Genomic DNA, 20,273 nt, shown 5'->3' on the forward strand with positions numbered 1-20,273 from the left:
TGCAGGAGGGAAGTGTAGTCATTTTATTACATTATAATGGGTGGTGATAGGGTAAGTCAAGGAAAGCCCTTGCTCTCAAGAGCTCTTTGATACAAGGTGTAATTATCCACCTTTAATGCAGTTGGAGCTGGGACCAAACCGGCCTCCCAAATCTAAATTTGTCACAGTTCATTTCACAACCTGAAAGCTCCTGAGGGCAGGGAATAATTTGTTTTCCCACAATTTGCCACTTTAGCACCCCCTCACTCCATTGTGCTCATACCAGGTGCTAGGCACATGAAGAGTTAATAGATCCCTGCATGGAGGGGCAAAGAAGGGCTGCTACAGTCTCAATGTCCCCCTCATCATTTTTCCCTCCGGAAAAGCGAGAGAAGTGGAGAGTGTGCTGGAGTTGGGAGGACGGATACACAAGAACCCAAGGGCAGTGGGTAGGCGAGTCTAGAGAAGCAGCGGGGCGTAGTGCCTCTGGGAGGTGAAAACAGAACTGGGTTTGTATTCTGATTCTGGCCCTCGCGGATACGCGCTGCCGCCTGCCGAACCGAGCTCAAAGAAAGCGCGGGGGTAGCGGGGAGGTCGATCCTCAGGGTCCGCCCCGCGATCTGTGGGCTCCGCCCCCGCCAGTCCCTCCCGTCCCGGTGCAGCTGCTTCCGGGCTCCGCGACTACGGGCGGTCCGCGAGGCCCGGGCTCCGACGCTGGGCCCAGGAGCGGTCCCAGTGCACAGCGCCTGGACGCCTGGGTCCCCACGTAGGCCCGCGCTGTGCCTCCCGACTGGGATCTCCGAGGATCTCCGTCCTGACCTTGCGGAGGCCGCGTCTCTGTTGCGTCCTCGCCGGCCGGTGGGGCCACTTTGTAGGAATCATAGCCTCCTTAATCGGGACGGACGCTACTGGCTGGAGTTTGCTGGACATCTTCCACCTACTTCCCAACAGAGACTTCCTATTCCTTGAGCTCCCTTGGGGCAACATATTAAGACTTTTCAGATCCAGGAGGACCTAAGAACCCTGGGCCACCTTTCTTCCTTCCTTCTTTGATGGAGCACCGCCTCCCCAGTTTCTGGGGCACCTTGTGGCGTGGCCTTGGTGAGTGAAACTTGGGGTGCTGCCTGCTGGGAAGGAAATCTGGAAACACGGACACTGTAGGGGTGACCCCGTCTTGTCAGACCCTGAGACTCTTGAAATCTCATAGGGGATTGTGGTGGTGAAAGAATTCGAGTGTGCCTCCCTTCTTTACCCCAAAACGGAAAACAAAACAAACCACTTGCCATTCTTGAGGCTGCATGACCATTCAGGGGAGCGGGGAGCCCCTTCTGAATTCAGAATAGGACGGCATCAACAAGCAGATAACCTGTTCTGAACCTGAATAGATTCTGCCTTCTGAGGAGACCTTGAGAGTGTAAGAAGTGCCAGGAAGTAGCCCCAGATTTGGGGAGTTCATTACACACCCCAACCATGTTCCTGCGACGGCTTGGTGGCTGGCTACCTCGCCCTTGGGGCCGCCGGAAACCCATGAGGCCTGACCCACCTACCCCAGAACCCAAATGGGTGGACAGCTCCCCTGAGAATTCAGGGAGTGATTGGGACAGTGCCCCAGAAACCATGGGAGATGTGGGGCCTCCCAAGACCAAGGACTCAGGGACACTGAGGAGTTTCCGGGCTGCTCCAGAACCAAGCAGGGAGCCCCAAGTTGAGCAACTGGGGAGCAAAAGAATGGATTCCCTCAAGTGGGACAAGACTATCTCTAGCACTCAAGAGTCTGGGAGACTGGAGGATGGAGGGGCCATTCCAAAACTAGAATGGGATCCTGTGGATTCAGGTGGCACCAGGAGTCCTGGGGTGTCTCTTGAAGGGGGACTGGGCGCCCCTGGGCCAGAAGTCCCAGTGGAGAAAACTGGCCAGCATCAGAAGCTGCTGGGCTGGCTGCGGGGGGAACCAGGGGCACCCCCACGGTACCTGGGGGGCCCAGAGGAGTGTCTGCAGATCTCCACCAACCTGACCCTACACCTGTTAGAGCTGCTGGCCTCAGCCCTGCTGGCGCTGTGCTCTCGGCCATTGCGGGCAGTCTTGGATGCATTGGGTCTTCGAGGACCAGTGGGCCTCTGGATTCACGGGCTACTGTCTTTCCTTGCTGCTCTGCATGGGCTCCATGCTGTGCTGAGCCTACTTACTGCCCACCCTCTACACTTTGCCTGCCTCTTTGGCCTCCTGCAGGCGCTGGTGTTGGCTGTCAGCCTCCGGGAGCCTGGTGGGGATGAGGAGGCCACTGACTGGGAGGGTGAGGGTTTCCTGAGGGAGGGTGAAGAACAGAGGGGAGATCAAGGAAAGGGACTGTGACTATGGGGTGGGGTGGGGGCAAAAGGCGAAGATAGTGTGGCCTTTAGTAAAAGACTGGGGAGCATGACTCTGATTGTAAGCATAGGGACCTCAGGGATCAGAAAGAAACCCGAGAGTGAGGCACAGGGCCCCCCTTCATACACAGGAGAGAACAGAGCTGTTTAGCTGAGAGAACAGACATATTTATGGATGGTGGGCATTACCCTAGGATTCACCAGCTGTTGTTACTTTCTGCTTTTACATTTATCCTTTTACATTTTTTCTTTCCACCTCCATTAAAAAAAAAAAAAAGTGATAGTGGAGAATAAATACCAATGGGTCTTTCCTCCCTTTCCAAATTTGCCAGGGGTGGAGGAGACCAAAAAGGCACAATAGAGATCTCTTCACTAAGAGGGTGGCTGAGAGACCCAAGATGTCCCGGGAGCCTGGAACCTGAGCCATCTAGGAAGGAATGGGGCTGCTATGTTGGTGGATTAGGAGCCTGGAGAGGGCCCACAGGTGACAAAGGCTGCAGGAAGATCTGGTGCTCATGAGTCAGAGGAAGCAGGGATGTATAGGCAGTTATTGGCAGGAGTACCACAGCTCAGAAGGGACTCGCAGCTCAGACAGGGGAGCACTGAAGTTTGTAGTTCCCACTAAGAGACTAGGGGCTTGTTCACTCAGCAATAAATAACTGTGTAATACTAAATCCTAAATACACCACTACAATGTGAGAGGTACTGTCACTCAGTGTCTTTCCTGACGCCGTCCAATTTGGGGGGTTAGGTGGTAGAGGGTCTAGAGGAGTGTTGCATTAGGGGGAGTAACATTGATGTCTGGAGATAAACCCCAGGATGTGATGTGGATTGAAAAATCGTCTTTATTTTCCTTGAAAGAGAATCAGGAGTCTTCAGCTTCTCTTTCCCCCAACAACAGCTCCCGCTATATTGTTCTGGGGGCACAGATGAAGTTACAGGTCAGTTACTGGACAGTTTGCAGGCCTCTGTGATGGGAGGAAGGAAAAGAAGATAGAAAGGCAGTCAGGGAGAGAACAAGGTTGGTGGTTTTGGGGTTGGGGGAGAATGTGTGCCTTTATTCCCCCATGTCAAAGGACTCTTAAAGGCCTTTTCTCCTGTATGTCTGAATCTCTGCCCCCTTTATCCACTATAGACTTAAACCTGTTTTTTGAATAGCCCAGAACCCATCCTGGTTCCCTTAGACAACATGACAGCTCTTAGTCATATCCCTGTGATGCCATCATAGCTTATGAGAAGTACAAGTGACCTCACAGCCACTCAGGTGATGTCTGCCTTTGGCCATGCCCTCTGGTAACATCACATGAGCCTCTCATCTAGCACTTGCAGAAGACCTGGTGAGTCCAGTCCTCTTCTGGAAGACTTTAACCCCTTACCTTGATTCCTGGGAGTTAGTAAAAAGGCTCTGGAGTCCAGGCAGGAGGTCAGGGTCTGGAATTCTTCCACACACTTCTCAGGAGGGTGTGGTGAGCGATCTGAAAGGGCAGGGTGCAGCCAGGCCAGTCAGAGACCCTCCTTCTCACCCCCAGGACCTCACAGAAATTCTCAGCCCATTTTGAAAGGATGTCTAAGGGCCCAAACTGAGGAGCCCTTCTGCCCTCCCTTGTTTCACTGACACTTCCTGCCTCGCATTTCCACTCACTGTAGAGGAGAAAGCGCTGGTAACCCTGGCCTGTCTCTTTCAGCATAATTCCACCTGGGCATGAGCTGGAAAAGAGCTCAGTCTTCATGTCAGGACGGCCTGTCAGGGCAGAGTGGGGGATGGGTGAGAACAGAAATGCAAAACCAAGCTTAGGGAGGCTGGGGTGGTTGAGAGCTGGTGGGAACCAACCTTCAGTTCTGAGGTCTGTGCTCCCTTCTGTCAAGTGATAAATCCATTCACGGGGTACACAGAATCCATTTTTCCTGCAGAGGTGATGATAGTAAGAAGAAAAGACAGAGTGTTACCCCAACCACACAGTACCACCATGGTTTTTTGTTTTTTTGTGGTGTCAGGGATTGAACCCAGGGCCTTGTGCAAGCACTCTACCAAATGAGCTACATCCCCAACCCCAGCATGTTTTTATTCCATCTTGTTCTTTGCTGATGCCTGACTCCCTTTGGGTTTCAAGCTACCAAGAGATGGTTAAGTCCATTCTTTCTCCAGAGAGCAACTGGTAAAGCTATTGAATTCACTGGGCCAAGAGTCATGGATATACCCAGCAAGAGCCCAGTGGGTGGCTGCTCACACTTTGGGCAGAGAGTGCAACTATTGATGCCTCTGCCTTCTCACTACTCACATGCGGATGGTAGCACGAAGCTGGAGCTGCAGTGGGGCAGAACCAGAAGCCATGTTGAAGATAATGTTGTCCACAGAGTCAAAAGTCGCCAACTCCTCCTTGGTGGGAGCTGCCCCTGCGATAAAGTACCACTGGCCCAGGTGGGGCTCTGGGAACTGGAGAGACAATAAGGGGAATAAAAGAGGGTAGATTGGGGGGTCCATCTCAGAATTCATTCAACTGCTTCATCGGTCAGCACAGCAAGATTTGGGGTGAAGGTGTTGGTTGTCTTCCTCTTTCCAACTGGGGGCTAAGTTCATGACAAGGAATCATGAAATAACTTCCTCTTTGATCCTCTGCAATCAACCTGGGTAACCACTCTACCCCACCCTCCAATTCTTTCATATCTCCACAGTGATGGCTACAGCATTGATATTTTTCTTCCTGTTTTCATCATCAAAACACTCATGTTTCTTCCTCCCGTTTCAAACATAGCTTCTGGTTATCCTAGGCTACCCACCCAAGACTCTTAAGGCTTCCACCATAGGCTTCCCCCATTCTCAGTCCATACCTCTTTCTCATCCACTCCCAGAGTTGTCAGTTGACTATGTTCAGGGCACTGATAGATGGAGTTAAGGAGAATGCCATAGAGGTAGAGTAGAGCTGCCCAAATTTGATTGAACATCTTCAGGTGGGAAGGAGCTGGTGGTCTGCGTGGGGTAACTGGTGCTTTAACTGCTCTCTTCACTGAGGGCTGCTCAGTCCACTCGCTTCCAGCCCCCATGCCTCGACCCTTGACCCCTTCACCTGCTAATGAATAACTTCAACCTTGTTTTCCAACCCAAACCTGGATTATCTACAGTGTGTGGGGCCTTCCTCCCCCTCTTCTGGATGCAACCATTGTAGGATCTCTCAATTTTGAGGAGAGCTAGAAGCCTGTGGTCTTTCACCCCATATCTTGGTGGGAGATCTTTTTGTGTTGTGCTGCATCAAAGAGAAGTGGCTTGACTGGGTCCTAATTTTATTAATCTCTATGTCTTGTTTTTTCATCTGTAAAATGTGCAAATCTTCACTTAGGAAACTTTTGAGTCCTAGCTGTTTGCCAGGAACTGGCTAATCCCTATGGATATAAAAACAAATAAGACACAATCCCTGGCCTTGAAGAAGCCAGGGATATAGGAAAAACTAGTTGTGTAAACAACCATTGACAATCTTAAGTGCTTTGAACAGGTATGAACTGGTTGCTGGGACATGGAGGGTTTTCTCTTAAGTTTATAATTGTAGAAATAGTTTGTACATACCCCAGAAAAGCTTGCTGACACATAAGTGAGTTAATTCACTCAATGTTTATTACTACAAAAGACCACATATTCTAATGATTAAAGAAAATGGCATTGCTGTCTGATTGGGTCCAAACCCTAACTCAGATCTGGGACAATTTTATTAATCTCTCTGTCTTGTTTTTTCATCTGTAAAATGTGCAAATCTTCAGTTTTAGAGAATTAAATAGGAAGGTACATAAAGCCCTTTACAATGACCTGCACATAGTAAATCTAAAGAAGCATTTTCTGTAATTGATAATGTTTATAAAGAACTTATACTTTCTGAATTCTCTAATAATAAGAATTCTCAAGAGGCAATGGATAGGGCCAAGTGAGTTAAGCAGTTAATGTGATGAGTTGTGGGGCTTAATTAAAACTCATGGGCTGCCACAAAAAGATTTGCACTGAGAGGTGAGACTGGCTATGGGCTTGTGATTTAGTTAAAAGAAAACATAATCTGGGCAATGGGTGTCTAAAGAGTTAATTATACTGTTGGGGGTAATGTTTACAAATTTTATTTTTGCAGGACTGGGGGTGAACCCAGGACCTTGCTTGTTATGCTAGTCAAGTGCTGAACCACTAACCTACACCCCAGCCCTTGAAAAATTTTTTGTTTTGGAGACATGGTCTGACTTTGTTGCCTTGGCTGGTCTTGAACTGGCAAAACTCTTGGCTCAGCCTTTGGAATACCTGGGATTACAAGCCCTTGAATAAAAATTAAAAAACAAACAAACAATTGTTGTAGCAGTAAAGCAGAAGACTCAATCCCGAGTCTGGCAGGCCTGGATTTGCCAGCTCTTCTACTTAGGCTCGTGGATGTTATTATCCATCTCACATGTTGAAAACCCTGTTGCGGTGTTTCATGTGGTGCTGGGATGAACCCAGGGCTTCATACATGCTGTGAAGGAGCTCTGCTACTGAGCCCTTTTAAGGCTTAAAAACATGACAGTTTGTAACCCACTCGGTGGCTGGCACAAACGAAGTGCTCACTAAACATGCTTATTGGAACTTTCCCCCCCCCCTGGGGGGGTGGGATCTAACCCTGGAACGCTTTACCACTGAGCCGCATCCCCACCCCTTTTAAATTTTGAGACAGCCTCACTTATCTGCTGAGGCTGGCCTCGAACTCGCGATCCTCCTGTCTAAGCCTCCCGAATTGCTGGGATTACGAGGGAGCCACCACGTCCGGCTTTATGGTAACTTAACGGATATAGTACTTGCACCTGGATATAAACTACGAATTCTAGAAAGCCTAGGAATGATAAGGATTATAGAGATTGTAATCACCCAAAGCTTAGAAACCCTGTTGGTGGGCGCTTCAAGTCCCCATTTTCAGGGTCTTGTCTTTTGGTCCAGCCGGACTCCGTATGCTCCTAGTTCTCAAATTCAGTGGTGGTGTCCCTTTTCTTGAAAAGTCCTAAAAAGCAGTGGCTTGCTTAGCTTTCCTAAAACATGGCAGGTCCCCTCAGCCGCACTTAGCCAATGGCTAGCTTGACACCACAGTCCGCAACACGCCCCACCCGGTCAAAACGATCTCTACCCCACGACGCGACGAGACGCAAAGTAGCCGGCAAACGGACCCCAACCGCCTAAGGTAAAGTGACTTCCGGAGGCGCCGAGCACAGGGCCAGGTGAGGGCTGCAGTGAGAATGAGAGTTTTAGGTGGCTAGGTCAGTGCCGCTCAAAATTCTCTGCCTGTCAAAACTTTAATATAGATAAGGCATAATCCCAAATCTCCAAAATCCAAAGTTCATAAAACCATCCACAGCGTCTCTCGAAGGCGTGGAGTCGATATATTTTCTTCAGGCATTTATAATGGCCACCTCAACCTCCTAGGTCTCTAGCATGCTCATAGGCAAAGTGCAAAAGCCAGGGTGAGGCGGGTAGGGAGGTGCTTAAATGTTTACGCATGCGTAGTGCGACTCACGCAGGCGCACTACAGTTCCCCGGGCGACGGCGGCGGTGGCTACTCAGGGTGTTCGGCTCTTTCCCATCTAGGCCGGCCCCAGCCCATCTCCACCCCCGGGAGCTCACTACCTGGGGCCGCGGACTTCCTCATCGCGCCCCATAAAAGTAAACTTTGGGGACCTGGAGGAGCCGAAAGTACCGCATCGAGAGCCCCAAATACTATTGGGGAAACGGAAGTGGCTTTCGGTAGCAGACTAGGGGAAACCGGAAGTGACGGTACCGGGGGAAGTCGGGGGCGGAGCCACAGGGTGGTGGGGTGTGTATGTATATGTGTGTGGCCGCGTGTTGGTTGCGCCGCTCTGCTGGAACACCGAGGAAGGCGGAAGAGGGGGGGCAGTCAGCTAGCCGGTCCAGCCCCCCCCCCGTAAGTGTCCGCCGTCTTGGGTGTGTAGTGATTTCGGCGGGTTCGATGGGCGTGGCGCGCGTGCGCGAAGCCACTTTCTCCGCCGAGCCGGGCGCTACCCCCACCCCCACCCTCACCCCCACCCCCGCTCTCGCGTTGTCCCAGAATTTGCCGACTTCTAGGGCCTTTACCCTATCGCGACCGGTGATGACACTGGTCTCTGGTCTCGTGCTTCCTTTCCTCATTCTCAGCCCAACTGGCCCTCCTTTATTGTGATTGGCATTGTGGAGCCCCTCCCACCTCCTGTCCTTCAGCTCCCTATGCCGTCGATCTCCTGCCCTTTGTGTTTCTCTCCCTGTGCCCCGGAATCAGAAGGGGGATGGGGGCGGGTGTGAGTGTGTGTGCTTGTGTAGGAGAAACTTTTTAGGTATTGGGGCGGAGATTCAGGCCAGGGAAGCTTCCGGTATATAAAATCTACAGGCGACAGCGGACCTTCCTCCCTTCGTTCTTCCTTAGAGAGCTGTCCGCCATGGAGCCCAGTGATTCTACCAGTACCGCTATGGAGGAGCCTGACAACTTGGAGGTATTAGTGAAGACCTTGGACTCTCAGACTCGGACCTTTATTGTGGGGGCCCAGGTGAGATCCCAGTACTTCTGGAAGATACCCATTAGCTCTTCCTCTTCCTCCCTTAGACTGATGGGAGAGCCTGATTTTCTTGTCTTCAAATTTTCATTGATTCCTTTGTTTATATTCTAGATAGAACATCTTTTGATGTGTTTGTTGGGGGAGGTATGTTTATTGTTAAGTGAGGCAGATTTTATTTTGTCTTTCTTCACCTTGCTAGAATTCAGTGCAAAGTAAAATAGACCCGAAGGAGGAACCTGTGCTATCATGGGTGGACCCTAGCCCAAAGGAAGAGTTGGGGCTCCAGTTTTGGGGAAAGTAAACAATGCGGGGACCTCAAACAGTTTTTCTGATAAACAGATTGATTGCAGCTGTATACTGTACTTATGAAGTCTGGAAACCAGAACCCATAATGCAGGTGGAGCCCTAGTGGACTATTCAGTGGAATTACTAACATCTGTTGCATAAAATGACTCTTGAATTTAATACCATAGTTATGTTTTTAATTCTGTAATTCTTAGAGACAAACTCATGAGCTGGTGGGTCTATGATATTTTAAGACGTGTTTAAGAAAATCACAAAGGTTTTTCTGTGGCTAGATATTTGTAATACTTTCCAAGACTTTGTCTAGTTAGGGCAAATGTTTTTCTTTTTGGCTTCCTTCTTTTTTGCAGAGCTGGGGATTGAACCCAGGATCTTGCACATGCTGGGCAAGTGCTGAGCTACACCCCTAGCCCTTTGCTCCCTTCTTACCTTCATGGTGGGGGACCCCTGCCTGGTACTCTGGGGCTTGGGGCCTCTTCTTGGTTAGTTTTCCTTAACCTAATTCCCTACCCTATCCTCCTTGCCTTTTTTGTTTTAGACATAGCCTTGCTAAATTGCTGATGTTGGCCTTGAATTTGCAATTCTGCCTTAACCTCTCAAGCCACTGGGATTATAGGCGTGTACCACCCCATCTGGGTTTGCAGTTATTTTTGTCTTTAAGATTATGGCAGAAAAATGAACTCCTGGTATCATTTTGTATTTAGGAAGGGGCTACTGATCTCTCTAGATACACTTTCCTTTGGAAGCTAGGCAAAGGAGAGAAGGAATATTAGTTGGCTTTTTTGTTCCTCATCCAGGAGGCACTGGGTTCAATCCTCAGCACCACATAAAAATAAACAAAATAAAGTCATTCTGTTCTTTTACAACTATTAAAAGAAACATATGTGTTTGTATTATACCTGAAAGTTTGTTAAATTTATTCTGTATTTTAGTGGGTTGTCTTGGTTCAGTGTTTTGCACAATTAATATCTTACAGTCAGGACAGTTGGATAGTGATTCTATACTGGTTTTTACCCCTTAACTCCACAAATCAGTTGGCTTTTTCTCTTTTTTTCCTCCATTCTGATTCCTGTATATGATTATTCCTCCTTACAGATGAATGTAAAGGAGTTTAAGGAGCACATTGCTGCCTCTGTCAGCATCCCCTCTGAGAAACAACGGCTCATCTATCAGGGGCGAGTTCTGCAAGATGATAAGAAGCTCCAGGAATACAGTAAGAGGGTTGGAGGGCAATTCAGAGGTTTAGGTTGCTACCCAGAGGGATGAGCTTAAGGCCATGTATATACCTACTCATGCAATGTTTTGGTGTGTATCTTTTTTCCTGCAGATGTTGGGGGAAAGGTTATCCACCTGGTGGAACGGGCTCCTCCTCAGACTCAGCTCCCTTCTGGAGCATCTTCTGGGACAGGGTCTTCCTCAGCTGCCCATGGTGGGGGACCCCTGCCTGGTACTCGGGGGCCTGGGGCCTCTGTTCATGACCGGAATGCCAACAGCTATGTCATGGTTGGAACCTTCAATCTTCCTGTAAGCTTGTGTTTCACATGGAAGGGTTTTTTAGGGAGGGGTAGTTTGGGTTGTGTTAGCATCAGGGAACACATTAGATAGTTGTCTCAGTTTTGAGATTGGGTTTGGAGAGCTCTCTGATGAGATATTGGCCTTGGTCTTTGAGAAAAAGGGGTGGGGCTCCACAGAATGAGTTGAAAAGTGTGGAGGCCTTAGTATTTGGCTTCTCCCAGAGCAACTTCCCTTACCCTTTCCCCAGAGTGACGGCTCTGCTGTGGATGTTCACATCAACATGGAACAGGCCCCGATTCAGGTATTGAGGGGCCTGGGAGGGTCAGGGAAGGGGATCTGGGAGAAGGAGGCCATGAGGTGGGGTGGACCTGGCTAATGAGATGCTTGGGACCTGGATTAGTAGGCGGTGGAGCTTATGGCTTCATCTCAGACCTGTCCTGATTATTCCTTTTTTATTCTAGAGTGAGCCCCGAGTACGGCTAGTGATGGCCCAGCACATGATCAGGGATATCCAGACCTTATTATCCCGAATGGAGGTAAATGAGCAAATCTGCCTAGGTTCTCTCCACCCGCTCGTAGCCTGAGGGTGGGAGCATGATTGGCCTCATCCACAGGATTCTGTCTTCCTAATCTGGTCTCTTCTTTGCAGTCGTTCTTTTGGGCAGAAAAAAGTATCTTTGTGAGGGTATCTTGTCCCTGCCAATCCTCTGAATGCCTGGTATCGGGGGAGTTTGTTTCAGTTCTTAGATAACTTGGCATAGCATCTTTTCAGTTAAAGAATTATTCCACCCTTTCTTTTCTTTTCTTTTCTTTTTTCTTTTTCTTTCTTTCTTTCTTGTAGCTGTAGCTAGACAAAATTCCTTTATTTTTATGTGGTACTGAGGATCAAACCCAGTGCTTCATGCATGCTAGGCAAGCGCTCTGCCACTCAGCCCCAGCCCCTGATTTTGAACCCAGGGTCTTGTGCATATGAGGCAAGCACTCTACTGAGCTGTATCCCTAGTCCCTATAATTGATTTCTTAACTGACATGTTCAGCATTGGAATGCTCTAACTTCATTAGTTTGTGTAGCAACTACAACCTGTGGTCTTTCTCTTTCCTTATAGAAGTTAGAAAATTGCAATTTTTACTATGTTAGTAATTTGTTTAAAAGTATTAGTTATTTGTCATGTATCTAATTTATGCTAGTCCTATACTGATTGTTAGGGAGTTAAAGAGAATGAATGTAAAGTCCTGTCTTTAGGGAGCCTAGTTGGAGCACTTTCTCCATTCACATTCAGTTGGCCTGAGTTATCTATTTTAGTTTCATCTTGTCTTTGGTGTCCTGACTTCCCCACTTTTCAGGGTCGAGGGGGACCCCAGGCACAGCACAGTCAGCCACCCCCACAGACGTCAGCTGTGGCTCCAGAGCCAGTATCCTTGAACTCACAAACATCAGAGTCAGTTGAAAATGAAGCACCTCCTCGGGAGCCCATGGAGGCAGAAGAAGTGGAGGAGCGTGCCCCAGCCCAGAGCCCGGAGCTTACCCCTTCTGGCCAAACTCCAACAGGCCCTACACCTGCCCCAGAGACAAACGCACCTAAGTGAGAGATGGAGGGAACCTTTTGGGGTTGTGGGTTCTAAGTGCAATATGAAGACCAGGAGAGGTATGGTGGGTGAGAGGGTCTCAATGAAGGTAAATGAGGTTAGAATTGACAGCTGAGCAGAAGCTTTTCTCTCCCCTGAGCGCATGACACATGCCTGTAATTTCAGTGACTCCAGAGGCTGTGCAAATTTGAAGCCAACCTTAACAATTTTTTGTCTCAGAATTTGGGGGGTGGAAATGGGGGACTATGGATGTAGTTAAGTGGATATCCTGGGCTAAATCCCTAGTACCGCAAAATTTTCTCTCAAGTTCACACAGGGCTCATTTCTTATTTTAGAGTTTGTTTCATACATTACAGCTACAAGATTGTAGTGGGGAAGGTGAGAGTAAGGGTCATTTTGTCCTCTCCATCTTCCCCTGGGTGGGAATAAAGAACAGAAGCTCTGCTAGTCCAGGAAGGGATTGGGCCAGGGGTCTGGGAGGCCAGGGGGAGACAGAGCAGATGATCTCTGGGCTTTGAGGTGGGGACTATAAGGAAAGTCTTTGCTCACTGTCCTTGGGGTTATCCACAGCCATCCTTCCCCAGCGGAGTATGTTGAAGTGCTCCAGGAGCTGCAGCGGCTGGAGAGTCGCCTCCAGCCCTTCCTGCAGCGCTACTATGAAGTTCTGGGTGCTGCTGCCACCACGGACTATAACAACAATGTGAGCCCTTTGATGGCCTACCCCTCCTCTCCCCTCCCCCCAGTACTCCTGAAACAGAACAGGCTGAAGCAGATAACCCTTTACTCCCCCAAACAGCATTGCAACAAAATCCCTCTAGACACATAAATGATCTTTACTCCCTTGGCAGGTGGTAATTTTTGCAGTACCCACTGTCCTTGCACCATTTGTGTCCCTAAGTGAATTGTTTAAGAAATTTACATAGTTTAAGGGAGATTAGTTTGATGACTTATAATCTTTTGTAGAATTTGTCTTAGTAGGAAATTCTTTTTGCACATAAAATAGAATTGACTTGCAAAGGTTTGAGCAATGTAGAAACTTCTAAATATGTAACTGAAAACTTGGGATCCTTAGAAGATCCTTAGAAGAGGTGATTTGGACTTATTCTTTTCTTTTTTTGACATGGTGATGAACACAGCATGAAGGCCGTGAGGAGGACCAGAGGTTGATCAATTTGGTTGGGGAGAGCCTGCGGCTTCTGGGCAACACTTTTGTGGCACTCTCTGACCTGCGTTGCAATTTGGCTTGTGCACCCCCACGACACCTGCATGTGGTTAGGCCCATGTCTCACTACACCACGCCCATGGTGCTTCAGCAGGCAGCCATTCCCATCCAGGTGGGTCATGGGAGGCTGACCCAAGAGAGGATGAAGTGGGGGGTGGTGCAGTGATACAGAGCGATTATTGGGCTCAAAGGAGGGAAGAGAGGGAGAGAACTTGGGAAACATAATGATAAAGGATGGAGGCTTCTGAGATAGATGGTAGAGGTGCTTTGGATTAAGCTGTTGTGTTTTTTCTCACTTTTGCGTGTCCATCTCTTTTAGATCAACGTGGGGACCACTGTGACTATGACAGGGAATGGGACTCGCCCCCCCACAACTCCCAATGCTGAGGCACCTCCCCCTGGTCCTGGCCAGGCCTCGACTCTGGCCCCGTCTTCTACCACTGTTGAGTCCTCAACTGAGGGGGCTCCCCCACCAGGGCCAGCTCCCCCGCCAGCCACCAGCCACCCGAGGGTCATCCGGATATCACACCAGAGTGTGGAACCCGTGGTCATGATGCACATGAATATTCAAGGTGAGTTAGGATCAGTGACTGGAAGAGAAGACCAGTAGGCTGAAGGAAGTCGGGTTGGTGTTGAGGTGTGAGGGAGTAAGGGTCGGATAGGGTTGTGCAGATTGTTGGCATGTATTGGGAGAGGCATGAAGGGGACTGATTTATCCTTGGAAATTTTTTGTGGTTAAGAAGTCACCTTGTTCCTGTCTAGAGGTGTGAAAAGCTGACTTTTTGGTTGGGAAATGGTGGCCTGTAGGACAACTGATCTCAGGAGGGTACACTTAGGCCTTGACCCCAGTGGTCTCAGGGTCATACTCTCTGTTTCCCTGCCCAGATTCTGGCACACAGCCCGGTGGTGTCCCGAGTGCTCCCACTGGCTCCCTAGGACCCCCTGGTCATGGCCAGACCCTGGGTAAGAACAAGGGCATCAGAGCAGGTTGAGCTCTGGGTAGAGAAGGGTTAGGGCTGAGTGGGTGGGTTGCAGGGGTCCAGGTTCAAGGTTACATCAGACCCGCCCCCCAGGCTCCACCCTCATCCAGCTGCCCTCCCTGCCCCCTGAGTTCATGCACGCCGTCGCCCACCAGATCACTCATCAGGCCATGGTGGCAGCTGTTGCCTCCGCGGCCGCAGGTAATCACCTGGAAGGGGAGGCCTGGGAGGTGGGGCCTAGTCCATGGTGGTGGGTACTGTTGGCTGTCTCTCAAGAGTCTGGCCCTCAGCTCTTTTCCATCTCTCTCCTCTGCCACCCACAGGACAGCAGGTGCCAGGCTTCCCAACAGCTCCAACCCGGGTGGTGATTGCCCGGCCCACCCCTCCACAGGCTCGGCCTTCTCATCCTGGGGGGCCCCCAGTCTCTGGGGCTTTGGTGAGTAAGGGTGGGAGAGTTCTAGTGGGGAAGAATCCGGGAAAGAATCTTGGGGTGATGTAAAGGAGGACAGGATTGAAATCCTCTCCTCTCCTTCCCTGTCAGCAGGGTGCTGGACTGGGTACCAATGCCTCATTGGCTCAGATGGTGAGCGGCCTTGTGGGGCAGCTTCTTATGCAGCCTGTTCTTGTGGGTGAGTCCTCATTTTTCCTCACTTCAAACTTAAGAATTCTATGACTCTCAAGTCTGATACTTGCTTTTTAGCTGTTCACTGGTACTTCCTAGCTCTTTCGTTATGTTCTTGATTGTTTTCCTGCTAGAAATAGAGCTACTATAAATGTCTAGTCTTTCTTCAAATTTCACTTTTCTTTGGGTTTCGGACAGCTCAGGGGACCCCAGGAATGGCTCCACCTCCAGCCCCTGCCACTGCTTCAGCCAGCGCTGGTACCACCAACACAGCTACCACAGCTGGTCCTGCTCCTGGGGGCCCTGCTCAGCCTCCACCCCCCCAGTCCTCCACAGCTGATCTCCAGTTCTCCCAGCTCCTGGGGAACCTGCTTGGGCCTACAGGGTCAGGAGCTGGTGGGCCTGGCATGGCTTCTCCCACCATCACTGTGGCAATGCCTGGTGTCCCTGCTTTTCTCCAGGGCATGACTGATTTCTTGCAGGTGAGTAATGGACTTGCCTTTTATTCTGTTCTTCCTTTCTGGCATTGGGCCAAGCAGTGATACTTTGTTGCCATTCTATAGCCATTGGATTACAGTCTAGTAACATGGCAGGGAAAGGGACTGGGTAATCAATTGATTGTGAATCCTCTGTTTTGGAGATGAGGAAAAAAAAACAGCTCTAAGGAAAAAAAAATCATATAGTAATGTCACTGCTTTTTGATCTAACCTATTCAGAGGGATAGAGGTCACTGTTTAGTCTAACTTTGTATTGAATACCTGTGTATGAGTATTCTGCTTTAAGAAGTAAAGGCTTTCTTCCCAGATTCCTGTTGTTTTTGTGCCCTCTTTTATTTATTTGTTTATTTTTAATTGTAGTTGCACACAATACCTTTGTTTAATTTTATGTGGTGCTGAGGATCGAACCCAGGGCCTTGCTTGTTCTAGGCGAGTGCTCTACCACTGAGCCACGACCTCAGCCCTGTTTTGTACCCTCTTGATGCCATGTTATGTCTTTGTCCCTGTTCTCACCTTGTTTTCTGTTCTTTATTTCTTCTCTGTTTGCCAGGCCACACAGACGGCCCCTCCACCTCCTCCACCTCCTCCACCCCCACCCCCAGCCCCAGAACAACAGACCACACCACCACCAGGGTCCCCTTCTGGTGGCACAGGGAGTCCTGGAGGCCTGGGTCCTGAGAGCCTGCCACCAGAATTTTTTACCTCAGTGGTGCAGGGTGTGCTGAGCTCCCTCTTGGGCTCCTTGGGGGCTCGAGCTGGCAGCAGTGAAAGCATTGCTGCTTTCATCCAGCGCCTCAGTGGATCCAGCAACATCTTTGAGCCTGGGGCTGATGGTGCCCTTGGTAAGCAAAGGGCAGGGAGTGTCTTGGTTTATTCCAGGAAGGGGGGCACAGAGGAGAAGGTAGATAACCTTTGTCTAGGGCTGTTGGCAAGATGGGATGAAGCTGATGGACTGGGCAAGCCTAGGTGGTAAAGGTGGTTGCTAACTTCTGCTTATATTCCCAGGATTCTTTGGAGCCCTGCTCTCTCTCCTGTGCCAGAACTTCTCCATGGTGGATGTGGTGATGCTTCTCCATGGGCATTTCCAGCCATTGCAGAGGCTCCAGCCCCAGCTGCGTTCCTTCTTCCACCAGCACTACTTGGGTGGCCAGGAACCCACACCTGGTAACATCCGGGTAAATGCAAGCCTGGGCCCTCGCAGTTTTCCTCTTTCCCACTACCAATTGCTTATTCCTGACTATATCTGCCAGTTAAAGCTACAGCTGTCCCAGCCCAAGCCTTGGACTTTTTAGGGTTAGGGTAGGGAGAGGGGGAGTCTTGAGAACCAAGGCTTGGAATTAAATCTGTGATGTTTTCCTGTAGATGGCAACCCACACATTGATTACCGGACTAGAAGAATATGTGCGGGAGAGTTTTGTGAGTGACCCTTCTCTATTTCCCTCCTGTTCTGGGTCTGGGCAGGGAAGCTAATATTCCTTATGGCTTCCTTCTCCATTTCTAGTGTTAGGATTCCTGATTTGGGGGTCTTCTTGTGTCTTGTCTTACAGTCTTTGGTACAGGTTCAGCCAGGCGTGGACATCATTCGGACAAACCTAGAGTTTCTGCAAGAACAGTTTAATAGCATTGCTGCTCATGTGCTGCACTGCACAGGTTAGGGGTTAGCTGGGCCAAGGAAAGTGGGGCATTGGGTGTGCAGGGCTGCTGGGTACCAACATTCCTTCCTCATGTCTTGCCTACAGATAGTGGATTTGGAGCCCGGTTGCTGGAGTTGTGTAACCAGGGCCTATTTGAATGCCTAGCCCTAAACCTGCACTGCTTGGGGGGACAGCAGATGGAGCTTGCTGCTGTTATCAATGGTCGAATTGTAAGTACCATGCAACCTCAGATCTCTAGTCTCTTGTTTCCTTTGATGTCTTGCAGTTTTCACTTTTCTTGCCATACTGCAGTCTATTTCTCTTGAGTCTGATAAATTGTAAAAGTTGGTTGAGGGTTGTGTTGCAAGTTTGCTTTCTGTCCCTCAGCGTCGTATGTCTCGTGGGGTGAATCCATCCTTGGTAAGCTGGCTGACCACTATGATGGGACTGAGGCTTCAGGTGGTTCTGGAGCACATGCCTGTGGGCCCTGATGCCATCCTCAGATATGTTCGCAGGATTGGTGATCCCCCCCAGGTAAGGGACCCAGTGGACTCTTGTCAGGGAACTTGAGGGAAGTGGAGAGATCTGAGAAGTTTCTACATTTTGTTTTCTTTCTCTGTTTACTTTAAAAAAAAAAATTATATATAAAATTATATATATTATATATATTTATATATATTATATATAATTATATATTATATGTATATATATATTTATTTTAGATATAGTTGGACACAAAATATCTACAGTATATTTATTTTTATGTGGTGCTGAGGATCAAACCCAGGGCCTTGCATGTGCTAAGTGAGCACTCTACTGCTGAGCCACATCCCCAGCCCCCTCTCTATTCACTTTTACAGTCACTTTCTGAGGAGCCAATGGAAGTTCAAGGAGCAGAAAGAACTACTCCTGAGCCTCAGGTACCAGGGAGAGAGGTTGAGGGGCCAGGGTATGTGGAGAAGGAGGGATAGGGAAAGAAGGGCTTGAGGATAAAAATTCTGAAATCTGGGCCTTCTTACTTTCTGACACCCAGAGGGAGAATGCTTCCCCAGCCCCAGGAACAACAGCAGAGGAGGCCATGTCTCGAGGTCCACCCCCTGCTCCTGAAGTAGGCTCTCAAGATGAACAGGATGGAGCTTCAGCTGAGACAGAACCTTGGGCAGCTGCAGTTCCCCCAGTAAGTGGCAGGTGGTGATCCAGTGGTGGGTTAAGGAGCTGCAGGGTGTGGGAATTACTTTCTAATCCTTTCCTTCCCAGGAATGGGTCCCTATCATTCAGCAGGACATTCAGAGCCAGCGGAAGGTGAAACCGCAGCCACCTCTGAGTGATGCCTACCTCAGTGGTATGCCTGCCAAGAGACGCAAGGTTGGTTTACCTCTTCCTTGAGGATCCCTGTCTACCCAGGTTCTCCTATCATGCTTAAATAAAACTAAATAAGTTATTTAATGAGAAAAGCTTTCTGGGACTCACACTGGCTTGTAGTTGGTGTATAACCACACAAGACTTTACCTCTGTTTGCTATCTTAGTCCCTCAGCTATCTAATGCCCAAGTGACTAGGGCTCATTTTCTTTTCAGGTGGGCTTGGATTAGTTTGCTCAGAATCTCAGATGGCTTGCATTTGGCCCTTGCTTAGAAGAGCAAGTTTAACACAAACACTGTATTTGGCCAGAGCCAGCTAGGAAGGCCACATGTAAAAATGTTCCCACTTCTTTCCTCTAGCATAAATACTCAGTGATTGACTCATGGAAAGGGTGAGCTGGGTGGTGGCACTGGATCTGACGTTGATCCTCTTTTCCCTCCTAACCCCCTGTCCCCCAGACGATGCAGGGTGAGGGCCCCCAGCTGCTTCTCTCAGAGGCCGTGAGCCGGGCAGCTAAGGCAGCCGGAGCTCGGCCCCTGACGAGCCCCGAGAGCCTGAGCCGGGACCTGGAGGCACCAGAGGTTCAGGAGAGCTACAGGCAGCAGGTGCCCCCACCTTGAAGCAGAATAGGGATGGTCTAGCGGGAGGGGTTGGGCTAGGGTCCCTTTTCCTGGATCCTTTCAGAGGAAGTGGTAGTCTGGGGCTGCCACTTTTTGAAGATTTTCCCATGTGGTATCTGGGAAGTCTCAGTGATGCCATATTGGGCAACTGACAGATGTGGCTGGTGGGGAAAGCATTAGCTTCTGAGGGGATGGTGTTGTGTGCTTGCTGGGATCTGGGGCTTGCTCAGTGCTACTCTGACCTGCTTATTCTCTCTTTCTAGCTCCGGTCTGATATACAAAAAAGACTGCAGGAAGATCCCAACTACAGCCCCCAGCGCTTCCCTAATGCCCACCGGGCCTTTGCTGATGATCCCTAGCTCTTTGCTCTATGGCCCTTCTTCACCAGGGGACCATTTTCCCATTCTTCCTTCACAGTATTTAAGAAATAAAAGTCGGATTTTCCTGGCTCTTGTCTCCAAATTGTCTTTAAGTATTTCAAGTCCCTTATTTTTTTAAAAAAGATTTCCTAGTATTTCCTAGGAACCCAACTTTTAAAACAGCTTGTAATTGTCCCAGTGAGCATATGTACTCAAGTCATGCAGAACATAATGTGTAAGCCTGTTTATTTTGTAGTACTGGGGATTGATCTTGGGCCTTATGCACGCTAGGCAAGCACTAGACCACTGAACAACATCCCTAGCTTTGTAAGATTGTTTTGAAGGTTAGCTTTTTCTGCAGAAACATCTCCTGTATTAGGGATTGAACTCAGCCAGGCTTTGTAATCAAGCTGTATCCCAATTTTTTTTTAAAGATAGGGTCTTGCTAAATCACTAAAGCTGGGCTCAGAACTTGTATCTTCCTGCCTCAGCCCCCCACATAGCTAGAATTTATAGGGACATGCCACCAAGCAGCTGGGCAAGAAGACTAATTTTACATGCAAACAAAAACACCAAGGTCTTGAGATGGAAGTGTACACTAGGACAAAAAACAACATGGCTTTGGACCCAAGTACTCTTGAAGCATAACCTACATGTGATGCCCCAATGAAATTCAGGTTTGATCATGCTG

General features: G+C 49.2%; 3 protein-coding genes across 22 annotated transcripts; 2 read left to right on the plus strand and 1 right to left on the minus strand.

The window, feature by feature from the left end:
- Positions 1-636: 636 nt before the first annotated feature.
- Bag6 (BAG cochaperone 6) lies at positions 637-19,672 on the plus strand. 19 transcript variants are annotated; one of them, XM_005339000.5, is made up of 26 exons: positions 637-1,080; positions 8,753-8,873; positions 10,281-10,398; positions 10,513-10,709; positions 10,948-11,001; positions 11,162-11,236; positions 12,045-12,283; positions 12,858-12,987; positions 13,424-13,621; positions 13,829-14,081; positions 14,395-14,472; positions 14,583-14,690; positions 14,813-14,925; positions 15,031-15,118; positions 15,310-15,593; positions 16,159-16,450; positions 16,614-16,783; positions 16,971-17,024; positions 17,156-17,258; positions 17,348-17,472; positions 17,630-17,776; positions 18,103-18,162; positions 18,276-18,419; positions 18,500-18,607; positions 19,062-19,208; positions 19,487-19,672. In XM_005339000.5, the coding sequence occupies exons 2-26, from the start codon at positions 8,766-8,768 to the stop codon at positions 19,580-19,582; spliced, it is 3,489 nt and encodes a 1,162-aa protein (XP_005339057.1). In that variant the 5' UTR covers positions 637-1,080; positions 8,753-8,765; the 3' UTR covers positions 19,583-19,672. The 19 variants fall into 19 exon arrangements, with proteins under 19 accessions (XP_005339057.1, XP_005339056.1, XP_040138285.1 ...); XM_005338999.4 differs by lacking the exon at positions 637-1,080 and adding an exon at positions 7,849-8,109; XM_040282351.2 differs by lacking the exon at positions 637-1,080 and adding an exon at positions 7,850-7,998.
- On the plus strand, positions 1,087-3,044 carry C8H6orf47 (chromosome 8 C6orf47 homolog). Its single transcript, XM_005339008.5, has one exon. The coding sequence runs from the start codon at positions 1,450-1,452 to the stop codon at positions 2,329-2,331; it is 882 nt and encodes a 293-aa protein (XP_005339065.1). The 5' UTR covers positions 1,087-1,449; the 3' UTR covers positions 2,332-3,044.
- On the minus strand, positions 3,173-8,544 carry Apom (apolipoprotein M). 2 transcript variants are annotated; one of them, XM_040282377.2, is made up of 6 exons: positions 8,428-8,544; positions 4,625-4,779; positions 4,177-4,250; positions 3,988-4,086; positions 3,722-3,820; positions 3,173-3,313 (listed from the first exon to the last, which is right to left on the minus strand). In XM_040282377.2, exons 1-6 carry the CDS (start codon positions 8,479-8,481, stop codon positions 3,288-3,290), a joined length of 507 nt encoding a protein of 168 aa, XP_040138311.1. In that variant the 5' UTR covers positions 8,482-8,544; the 3' UTR covers positions 3,173-3,287. The 2 variants fall into 2 exon arrangements, with proteins under 2 accessions (XP_040138311.1, XP_040138309.1); XM_040282375.2 differs by lacking the exon at positions 8,428-8,544 and adding an exon at positions 5,175-5,717.
- Positions 19,673-20,273: the final 601 nt, after the last annotated feature.

This window comes from Ictidomys tridecemlineatus, chromosome 8 (genome assembly GCF_052094955.1).
Source record: "Ictidomys tridecemlineatus isolate mIctTri1 chromosome 8, mIctTri1.hap1, whole genome shotgun sequence".
NCBI lineage: Eukaryota > Metazoa > Chordata > Mammalia > Rodentia > Sciuridae > Ictidomys > Ictidomys tridecemlineatus.

What these genes read in the sequence shown, in the direction of transcription:
- Bag6 (XM_005339000.5), top strand. Translation starts at nt 8,766, where the DNA reads ATGGAGCCCAGTGATTCTACCAGTACCGCTATGGAGGAGCCTGACAAC. An exon ending in GATGCACATGAATATTCAAG is followed by an intron (nt 14,082 to 14,394) that starts GTGAGTTAGGAT and finishes TTCCCTGCCCAG; the next exon opens with ATTCTGGCACACAGCCCGGT. An exon ending in AATATGTGCGGGAGAGTTTT is followed by an intron (nt 17,025 to 17,155) that starts GTGAGTGACCCT and finishes CTTGTCTTACAG; the next exon opens with TCTTTGGTACAGGTTCAGCC.
- C8H6orf47 (XM_005339008.5), top strand. Translation starts at nt 1,450, where the DNA reads ATGTTCCTGCGACGGCTTGGTGGCTGGCTACCTCGCCCTTGGGGCCGC.
- Apom (XM_040282375.2), bottom strand. Translation starts at nt 5,387, where the DNA reads ATGGGGGCTGGAAGCGAGTGGACTGAGCAGCCCTCAGTGAAGAGAGCA. An exon ending in TGGGAGTGGATGAGAAAGAG is followed by an intron (nt 4,780 to 5,174) that starts GTATGGACTGAG and finishes TTGTCTCTCCAG; the next exon opens with TTCCCAGAGCCCCACCTGGG. An exon ending in CACAGACCTCAGAACTGAAG is followed by an intron (nt 4,087 to 4,176) that starts GTTGGTTCCCAC and finishes CTGCCCTGACAG; the next exon opens with GCCGTCCTGACATGAAGACT.